General features: G+C 41.7%; 1 protein-coding gene across 1 annotated transcript; it reads left to right on the forward strand.

Annotated features, from left to right (window-relative positions):
• Window positions 1-5,173: 5,173 nt before the first annotated feature.
• Window positions 5,174-7,017, forward strand: LOC121007549 (E3 ubiquitin/ISG15 ligase TRIM25-like). Its single transcript, XM_040439573.1, has one exon. The coding sequence runs from the start codon at window positions 5,449-5,451 to the stop codon at window positions 7,015-7,017; it is 1,569 nt and encodes a 522-aa protein (XP_040295507.1). The 5' UTR covers window positions 5,174-5,448.
• The last annotated feature ends 4,149 nt before the right edge of the window (window positions 7,018-11,166 follow it).

Genomic DNA, 11,166 nt, shown 5'->3' on the forward strand with positions numbered 1-11,166 from the left:
GTTATTCCTCCTATAAATCGGTGTGCCACCGTTACAGGCACTGGCGTCACGAAACCAACAGGGACCTTGCCCCAGGCACTCAAAATACCTGTAACATCCAGGGCACCTCATTCACCATCAGGCCTGGTCCCTACATACCGAGTGTGCCCTAGAGGAACTGTGTCTACCTCTCCTTCACTGCTGCATGCCTGCCCAGGGTTCTCCAATACAGTGAGCAACCCTCGATTGCCTATAACCGTGACCTCGCTTCGCTATACCCTGCAGGTCTGGCGTGCTGCAAAAGCAGGAGAATATCTGTCTGCAGAATTATTATGGAACATTTTCCATCTCATCTGTTACAGTGAAAATATTAACAAACAACTCAAAATGTACAATAACCATTTCTTACATTTCCCCTCTGTGTGTATTTCAGGTATTCTACCGCCCCCCCCCCCCCCCCCATGGCCTTTTTTGGTATTACACCTCTGGGCTATAGATTATTTTCGAGCTCAAGCTGAGAGGCCCCATATGTAACACCCCACTAGGGGGCATTACCACTCTTTTTATCCCTCCACTATCCTTAATGGTGCATCCTGTATTATCCTGTGTCATCTTGTGTATTCATTTCTATGTCCTGAAAAATGTGTATGATTTCCTAAGCAACAGTTATGTTAAGATGTAATTTCCTGGTTCACCAGCAGATGGCAGAAAACTTGGCAGTGCTAGTTTTCCTGGAGAGAAACCTTCTAGTTCCATTCCAGCCTTCTCTAGAGAGGAGGAGTTAGTTAGTGAAGGTCTGTCTAGTCTTCCCCTCCTAGGGGAGATGTTGTGTGCCCAGCTCATCCCCCGCTGGGGAGTGAAGCAGGCCTTGTCCTGTCTGGTCAGGCCCTGCCTGTGAGTCCTAGTGGTTGCATGTCCCCTCCCGGGCTTGCATTGCCTAAAGCCAAGCTAAGAGAGCTTGAAGTCAGGAAGAAGCATTCCCTGAATGAGGACAGATAAAGACAAAGCTACAGATAAAGATAAAGAAGGAGTCCGACTACAGAAAGCTAACTTGCTGCAGAAAAGGAAAAGTTTCCTATTTAATCCAGCCAGCATAGCAGAGCTTAGAGAGTTCATATGTAGCAGAGCTGATTGTGTTTGCCTGCCAAAAGTTAAGCCAAAATCTGCTAAGGACCAAGATAAAGCCTGAAGATTGTCTCAAGTTTATTAACCGCTTCACGTCCGCCCATAGGATATAAACGTCCTATGGGTGGACGTCTATTTCTGAAAGCACGTTTTAAAACGTCCTTTCAGAAATAGCAGCTGCACGCTAATCGTGCAGCTGCTGATCGGGTTGCCCGCTGTCAGTGACAGCAGGGCAACCCTAAGACAAGGCAGGGACAGTGCCCAGGTGTCCCTGCCTTCACGATCGCTGCAGACACAGCGCTCACCGAGCGCTGTGTATGCAGAGCAGGAAGCGCTGTGCGCTTCCTGTTCCGGCCCGGCGGTCATGTGACCGCCGTGACCGGAGTGTGCAGGAGCTGTGTGAGGTCTCTCAGAGACCTCGATCAGCCCTGCTCTGAGGCTGTACAGCGCTGGATTGCTGCTGTACAGCCTCTATAGGGGTGCATTTGTCCTGTAACTGGGGCTACTATGTCAGCCCCAGTTACAGGAGAAATCAACAGTGAAAAAAAAAAGAAAAAGTGAAGTAAATGTCCCCCAGAGGTCTTGTATGACCTTATGGGGGACGAAAAGTGTAAAATAAAATAAAAAAAATAAAGGGTTGAAAAAATAAAATAAAATAAAGTTTCACATGTAAAAAAAAAAAAAGTTCCCAAGTAAGGAATAAAAAAAATAATTAAAAATAGAAAAAATAAAATAAAATAGACATATTTGGTATTGCCGCGTCCGTAAAAACCAGCTCTATAAAAATATCACATGACCTAACCCCTCGGGTGAACACCGTAAAAAAAAAAAAAAAAAACTGTGTCAAAACAAGCAATTTTTGTCACCTTGCATCACAAAAGGTGCAACACCAAGTGATCAAAAACGCGTATGTCCCACAAAATAGTACCAATAAAACCGTAACCTCATCCCGCAAAAAATGAGCCCCTACATAAGAAAATCTCTCAAAAAATAAAAAAACTATAGCTCTTAGAACATGGAGACACTAAAACATCATTTTTTTGGTTTCAAAAATGCTATTATTGTGTTAAAGTGAAACAAATAAAAAAAAGTATACATATTAGGTATTGCCGCGTCCGTAAAAACCAGCTCTATAAAAATATCACATGACCTAACCCCTCGGATGAACACCGTAAAAAAAAAAAAAAAAAAACTGTGTCAAAACAAGCAATTTTTGTCACCTTGCATCACAAAAGGTGCAACACCAAGTGATCAAAAACGCGTATGTCCCACAAAATAGTACCAATAAAACCGTCACCTCATCCCGCAAAAAATGAGCCCCTACATAAGAAAATCTCTCAAAAAATATAAAAACTATAGCTCTCAGAACATGGACACATTAAAACATAATTTTTTTGTTTCAAAAATGCTATTATTGTGTAAAACTTTAATAAATGAGAAAAAGTATACATATTAGGTATCGCCACGTCCGTAACAATCTGCTCTATAAAAATGTCACTTGACTGAACCCCTCAGGTGAACGCTGTAAAAATAAATAAATAGAAACTGTGCTAAAACAACCAATTTTTTGGTCACCTTGCCCCATAAAGTGTTATAATGAATGATCAAAAAATCATATGCACCCAAAAATAGTACTAATAAAACTGGCACCTTATCCCCTAGTTTCCAAAATGGGGTCACTTCTTGGGAGTTTCTACTGTAAGGGTGCATCAGGGGGCTTCAAATGGAACATGGCATCTAAAAACCATGTGGAGTTCCTTTTCTTCTGCGCCCTGCCGTGTGCCCATACAGCAGTTTATGACCACATGTGGGGTGTTTCTGTAAACCGCAGAATCTGGGTAATAAATATTGAGTTTTGCTTGGCTGTTAACCATCGATGTGTTAAAGAAAAAAATTGATTAAAATGGAAAATCTGCCAAAAAAGTGAAATTTAAAAATTTGATCTCCATTTTCCTTTAATTCTTGTGGAACGCCTAAAGGGTTAACAAAGTTTGTAAAATCGGTTTTGAATACCTTGAGGGGTGTAGTTTCTACAATGGGGTCATTTATGGGGGTATCCACTATGTAGGCCCCACAAAGTGACTTCATACCTGAACTGGTCCTTAAAAAGTGGGTTTTGGGAATTTTCTTAAAAATGTGAAGAATTGCTTCTAAACTTCTAAGCCTTCTAACGTCCTAAAAAAATAAAATGACATTTCCAAAATGATGCCAACATAAAGTAGACATATGGGGAATGTTAAATAATAAATATTTTATGAGGTATCACTTTCTGTTTTAAAAGCAGAGAAATTGAAATTTAGAAAATTGCGAATTTTTCAAATTTTTGGGTAAATTTGGGATTTTTTCATAAATAAAGGTGAAATATTTTGACTCAAATTTATGACTATCATGAAGTACAATGTGTCACGAGAAAACAATCTCTGAATGACTTGGATAAGTAAAGGCGTTCCAAAGTTATTACCACATAAAGTGAGATATGTCAGTTTTGCAAAATTTGGCCTGGTCAGGAAGGGGGCAAATGGCCCAGATGTGAAGTGGTTAAAGTAAAGTTACTGTTCAACGTTATAGAAAGTCTGGACTCAATTGTTCCTTCATCATCCAAGTACCCCTTTTGCACTGCTTCGGACGACCATGTCTGGGATCCAAGGATATCCAGGTAGGAGCACCGTGACACGTGCCTATAACATCTACAGGGACATTGTAGGTCACCCTACACCACTCTGGCAATCCTACATCTGGGTACCAACACCACTATATTTAAAGGGGCCTCCATGTCCTCGTTGCTTCAATGCAACTGGCGTCACGACAACTTGCTCTATCAGAGGGACATATATCGTATAAACCTCTTAAGGTGTAAGGGATACCCCAGATGCTGGCAACTGCACGCTGCATATCACTTGGCGTCACGAATGGGATCTCTTATAACATCTTAAAGAGACCCCTGGCGGCACACCGTTGCACATATGTGAATAAACTTTCCATAGCGGGTATGAATATTTGCTAATTTTTAAGTCACTTAATAATTTTTATTAGTTTTTGCTGTGAGAATCATTTTATATTGTTTTATATTGTGTGCGGTTAATTATTTAATCATTTCTTTTTTTTTTCTCTATATATGTTGGTCTTAGGCTACATGCAGACGACAGAAAAAAACGGACATCACACGTCTGTTTTAAGACCAATGGTAGTCCATGGGGTTATTCACGTGGCAGTTTTTTTTTTACGGCTGGTGAATAATGGACGTAAAAAAAGTCAGTTTCTCATTGAATGAGTTTTTAACGTCCATTTCTCAGAAAGGCATCAATGAAAAAAACTTCTGTTAAAAATGGACAGTTTATCCATTTATCCGTGTGCATGTCGCCTTAATGTCAGCTTCATTAATTAATGTTCCTTCACCTCGACCCAATTTATCTTACTGACGGCCCTATTGTAATTTATGTGACAGTTTTCTGCACCTCCAAGGACATTATATTTGGCTCCTTGTCTATCAGTTCGGAGGGGCGTCCCTAGTCTCCTCCTGCTCCCCGCTCTGTCTTTTCCCGCCAAATTGTCTTTTTAAACTGAAGCTCTCTGTGTTTATAGTGTATTGTACCTGACAAAGGGATCGGCACAGTCCTGAAACGCGTTGTTTGTCGCACCTATAAAGCTTTCCTGTACCGCTCCTGGAGCTGTGACCTCAGCAGTGTTGCGATCAGCCTGGTTTTATTCTACTAGTCTGCTATCCTTACTGTAAGAGCAGTGAGACTATGGAGCTCTCCACCAGAGGAGGTGGTGATGGTCCCTTCATTCTACAGGTTCTAGAGGGACCTCAATGTCTTCCCTGAAAAATCTAATATCACAAGTTACCTCTGCTAGGACTTGATGGACCTGTGTCTATGTAGCGTTGATGATCTGGGTTTGGATCTTATGCCGATCTATAAACTATATAAAAAGTGGGAAAAAATATTTTTGGGTAGCGCTAGATGATATAAAGTAAAACGCTTCTCATCCATGTGCTGCCCCCCTGTACTCAGGGAGCGTCTAGTAACCTGCAAGGACATAGGCGACATTTCATCCCCCAATCTTTGTACGGACAGAACTTTATTGTACTGCAGTTTTGTAGGTGATTTCTCCTCCTTACTGGTTCTGGAGGAGGTTTCTCTCTATGGACAGGAGGAGTCACTACAACTACTCCACCAGGATCCGCACCAGATCCCGTCAGTGATCACTCATCATTGTCTTCCTCAGTATTAATCAGCAGTAAACACAATCTCTGAGCTGCAGGGGTTAATTCTTCTACAGGAGCTCTCCGCCCTCTTAGGGGAAGAGACTTTTGCACTTCCGGTTCCTGCTCCTCGTACCACAATGGCGTCTGCTGATCTGAGGGCCGAGCTGGACTGCTCCATCTGCCTGAGCCTCTATACAGATCCCGTGTCCCTGAGATGTGGACACAACTTCTGCCGCTCGTGTATTGTGAGTGCGCTGGATGCGCAGGAGGCAGCTAGAGTGTATTCCTGTCCTGACTGCAGAGCAGAATATCCGGAGCGTCCGGCCCTGGAGAAGAACAGGAAGCTGGGGAACATAGTGGAGCGTTTCTTATCTGCTCAGCCTGATATGGAGGAGACCGGGATCTTCTGTACTTACTGTACTAAGTCTCCTGTACCGGCTGTGAGGACATGTCTGCACTGTGAGATCTCTCTATGTGATGACCACCTGATGGCCCACAACAAGACAATGGATCATATATTAACAGAACCCACCAGATCCTTTGGCAGCAAAAAATGTTCCCTCCACAAAAAGGTTCTGGAGTATTACTGCCCGCAGGACACTGTTTGTCTGTGTGCGTCCTGCTGTCTGGTCGGAGAGCACAGGGGACACCAGGTGGAACTTCTAGATGAGGCGTCTGAGAAGAAGAAGAAGAAGCTGAGGAAATATCTGGAGGAACTAAACCCACAAAAAGCAAAAATTCAGACGAAACTTCAGATTCTGCAGGATCGTCAGAGGAATATCCAGGAGAAGGCCTCTGATAAGAGGAAGAACGTCAAGAAGTTATTTATAGACATTAAGGAGCAACTGGAAATGGCAGAAAAGAAAGCGCTGAGCGAGATCTCCAGGCAGGAGGAGAAGATTGTGTCCCCGATATCTGATCTGATCAAGAAGCTGGAAATAGAGGAGGACGAGCTGTCCAGGAAGATGCGTCACGTGGAGGAGATGTGTCATGTCACCGACCCAATAAGACTCCTACAAGAAAGTGACATTACAGTATGTGGTCATGGAGATGATGAGGACACAGGGGGAGATGGTGGAAATACCAGGTCTGAGGATGATCTGGATGAGGTTCTGATCTCACTGACCTTACACCGATCTATGAAGGATATTGTCACCAATGTCACATCAGAGCTCGGGCTCCATGTTCCAGACATATTGCTGGATGAGGACACTGCTCATAGACATGTGAAGATATCAGAAGATCTGAAAACAGCAACAAGAACAGAAGAAGAACAGAACAGACCAAAATCACCGGGAAGGTTCCTGTATTGGGACCAGGTGTTAAGCAGATGTGACCTCTCCTCAGGAAGACATTACTGGGAGGTAGAGTGGGACCAGAAAGGAGGATGTGGCATCGGACTGTCCTATCCCAGTATAGAAAGGGAAGGACTTCAGTCTGATATTATATATAATGATAAATCTTGGTGTCTGGTTATGACTGATGCAGTTTGTGCAGTGTGTCACCGCTCAGTCAGATCCCCCCTCAGTGTAGACAGAACATGTCCTAGACTTGGCGTCTTCTTAGACTATGAGGCCGGGTGTCTGTCCTTCTATCGGCTGTGTGACCCCATCAGACACTTACACACCTTCACCGCCTCCTTCTCTCAACCCCTACATGTTCTCTTCTATGTGGAGTCTGGAGCCTCTGTTAGAATAATAAGTTGAGGCCGATGCGTCCACGTCCCGTTATAATCTCCGCCTATAAGCCACTATATAGCGCTGTATGGGCGGAGCCTCCGATCACACAATGTATATGGCGGCTCTATGGGGGGGTTTACTGTACGATTATTTTATATTCCTTGGAGATCAGATCCAGAATCGATGCTTGAGACAAATGAAAAGTTACGTCGTCTGCACACGAGTTCGGGTGAACGCACATCAGATCCGCAGGGTATCCGCACCAATACCTGCAATGTGTGATTACGGTTTTTAGTGCGGATAAGATGCGGTTTTCCACTGAAAAGGGTGAAATCCGCAGCTAAAACCACAAACATAACTGACAGGCCGCAGATCTGGGAATCCGCACGGAAATAATCGGCGAAGTGTACATGATTGGGGTAATCTCATACACTTTGCTGGTGCTATAATTCGTTACACTTTTTCCATATGAGAATTCGGGTGGAAAGACTGAGCGTATTCCGCAACGTGCGCAGATGGCCTTCGGGTACATGCGCACGGTGCGTATTACCTGCTGGTTTTCCACAGAGTGAAATAATATCGCTTGAATCAAAGTTCTATTAGGGTACTTTCACACTTGCGTTTTTCTTTTCCGGCATAGAGTTCCGTCACAGGGGCTCTATACCGGAAAAGAACTGATCAGTTTTATCCCCATGCATTCTGAATGGAGAGTAATCCGTTCAGTTTGCATCAGGATGTCTTCAGTTCAGTCGTTTTCAGGCATTTTTCCCCATAGGGATGTATTAGCGCCGGATCCGGCATTCAGAATGCCGGATCCATCCTTCCGGCCTGCGCATGCGCAGATTGGTAAAAATGTAAAAGACGGATCTGTCTCACAAATGCTTTCAGTCAGCGGCAGATCGGCGGATCCGGCGGGCAGTTCCGACGACGGAACTGCCCGCCGGATCACACTGCCGCAAGTGTGAAAGTAGCCTTATGTGGCTGAAGAGGCCAAGATGAGTTCATGGCAAGTTCAGTTTGTATAAAAAAATATAAATAATTGTGAACATGAACGGACATTATATTTTTAAAGTTATTACTAAAGATATGGGTTTTTCTATGGGGAGTAAACTAGCTTCCTCAGACATGTCTGTCTGAAGGGAACATGGTTGTTTCATGGATAAGCCATGACAAGATAAGGATTCATATCCTTGAGGCACACCTGCTGTATGAGGTTCAATTCATATATTCATGATTATATTATATTTATCTCTGTATGGTATATTTAGTTCACAACACATTTTAACCAATAATCCATATAATGTGTTATCCATGTGTAACAATGTATCGATTTATATAGATATTATACCATATATGTATTATTTAGAATGTATTCTGTAGGAAGTACAGAGACATTGAAGTAAGTTTCTGTTAATTGGATTTCTGAGAAGAGTTAACATATATTTCAAAAAGATAGGAGAAGACAGCCAACTCCAACAAGTCCAGGATATAGGTAATTAAAAGTGTCAGGAAAAGACCTTCCTCAATTATGTATATTAAAAGGGTCAAGAAGGTCATGTGAACGTATTTATTAGATATTTAGTTTTAAATATTTAAGGTTGTGATGTTTATGTGCAGTACCACAGTGCCATCTGGAGGCAGATGGACAATATTATATTATTTTATCATTTGTTTTATGCCATATTAGGAGTTAATATGACATCATAGTGTTATTAGCATGCGAATACACTCAGCTTACCTGATTGGAAATCCCTAATCTAAAAGGGGATGATTCTTAGATAAGGGTGGGAATAATTACTTGTGTGCGGAGCAGCAAAGGAGAGCCATAGATCCATCCATCCATTCATTCATTCAAGAAACTCAAAAAGAAAACTTTACCAGAAGAAACTTGGATTATTTCTTTGGATTACTAGGAAAGTACTTGAGAACTGGTCCCATCTGAACTCTATCTACCTTTGACCCGGTAACGTATATTTTGTTTACTGCTCATGATTAGTGTTGAGCGTGAATATTCAAATATCAAATCATTCTAGCCTAATATGGACTATAGCAGTGCTAACTTGAAATCGAAATTCGATTATTATAACTTGAATTAATCGAATTGCTATTTCAACTTGGACCTGGTTTACTATGGTTGGCTTGGTAGAATTAGCGAATGACGAATATATTCGTCATATTCCTCAAAACGAAGATAACAAAGTATTCTCCATCTTCGTTTTAACTCCATATTCGTCAACTTCGCTAATTCTAGCAATCAAATAGGAAGGTTGACTATAGAGACAGCTGTGTTTAATTCGCTATGCGATTATATTACTTTGCTTTTTTTTTTTATAAATAGAATCATTATAATAATCAAGCATTTAACTATTCAATTTTTAATATAATCGCATAGCGAATTAAACACAGCTGTCTCCATAGTCAACTTTCCTATTTGATTGCTAGAATTAGCGAAGTTGACGAATAGGTAGCTAAAACGAAGATGGAGAATACTTTGTTATCTTCGTTTTGAGGAATATGACGAATAAATTCATCATATTCCTCATCTTCGCTAATTCTAGATATCAAACCAATAGGAAAGTAGCCTTAAGTTAAAATCGCAATACGCGATTATTTAAATCGCATAATAATCTCGATAACTAGAATAATGACGAATATTTGATTTCGACGAATATGAAACGAATATTCTATCGAATATTCGCGAATTTCGTCGAAATCGAATATGGCACCTGCCGCTCATCACTACTCATGATATTAATAAGATATTTCTCTCGGTATACAGCCACAAGTCCCCATACTGTGGGAATATATAGTGTTAGGCGCCTCCATAATGCTGATTATTCTCTTAGCAAAGATGCATATTGTTAATGGAAGATCTGACATTATTTGAAAAGAGGACTAAACCCTTGGAAAGTTATTTTCCATAGTCTGATTGCCGAGCTGAATATTTTATCATATTAATATCATATATTTTTGATTGGTCATAGGAAAACAGAGTCAAGGGATAACAGTTATTTTCCTGTATATCCGTGTTTTATTGTTATAGCCTGTTTGATAAACAGAAGATCCTAAGTTTCTCTTGATATATGAGTCTGTTTGTATAAGGTATGACACTGGTCGTCATAAATCATTAAAGGGAGTCTGTCATCAAAGTTTCACCTTTTTAACCCTTCCCATAGCTTTCTAGCAGCCTTACAGTTAATAAAAATGTTACCTTTATGAGCAATCCTGGACTTATAAAACCGGCAAAAAACAACTTAGTAGCATATGCAAATGAGGGCTCGCAAGTTACCCTCGTAGGTGCCCAGCTAGCTCAGCCTTATCGTCGCTTCCCCCCACCCATCCTTTCCCATCTGCTTACTTCTTGTTTCGCTGAGATCCCGCGCCTGCGCACTCAGTCCGTTGGCCGGCGCATGCGCACTGCAATGCCCATTCCTTGTATGGCATCACAGTAATCAATGCACATGCGCTGTCTTCGCGCCGTTAGCCGGCGCATGCGCGTTAATTACTGAGGGCGCGGGATCTCAGCGAAACAAGAAGTAAGCAGATGGGCGGGCAGAGGGAGAGGATGGGCGGGGGGAAGCGACAATTAGGCTGAGCTAGCTGGGCACCTACGAGGGTAACTTGCGAGCCCTCATTTGCATATGCTACTAAGTTGTTTTTTGCCGGTTTTATAATTCCAGGATTGCTCATAAAGGTAACGTTTTTATTAACTGTATGGCTGCTAGAAAGCTATGGGAAGGGTTAAAAAGGTGAAACTTTGATGACAGACTCCCTTTAAGCCACACTGTGCTGATCAGATAGGGGTGTGTTAGCCCCACCGTGTGGTATATTTTGGGTATTATTTTGTAACTTCATCATCTATTTTGCAATTGTATTGATTTTATATCCTTTGTTTTTATAATAAACGATTATATATTTTTGCATATACAATTGTCCCTTTGTTTCACTGCTTGCACAAATCAAATTGAGATACCCGATAAAAGAACTTAGAGGCGATTATGTCCGCCTGAAGGATAATATAATTTATACATATTTTTTTCTTGATCCTCTCTTTTATATGAAGATTTTTTTTTTATATAGAAGATATATGACAACGTGTGGATCCTGGACCGGAGATACACCGCCGAGTGCACGTACCTCATGGGGGCATCATTAACCCTTCCCCGTCCCCCACTG

This window comes from Bufo bufo, chromosome 7 (genome assembly GCF_905171765.1).
Source record: "Bufo bufo chromosome 7, aBufBuf1.1, whole genome shotgun sequence".
Taxonomy (NCBI): Eukaryota; Metazoa; Chordata; class Amphibia; order Anura; family Bufonidae; genus Bufo; species Bufo bufo.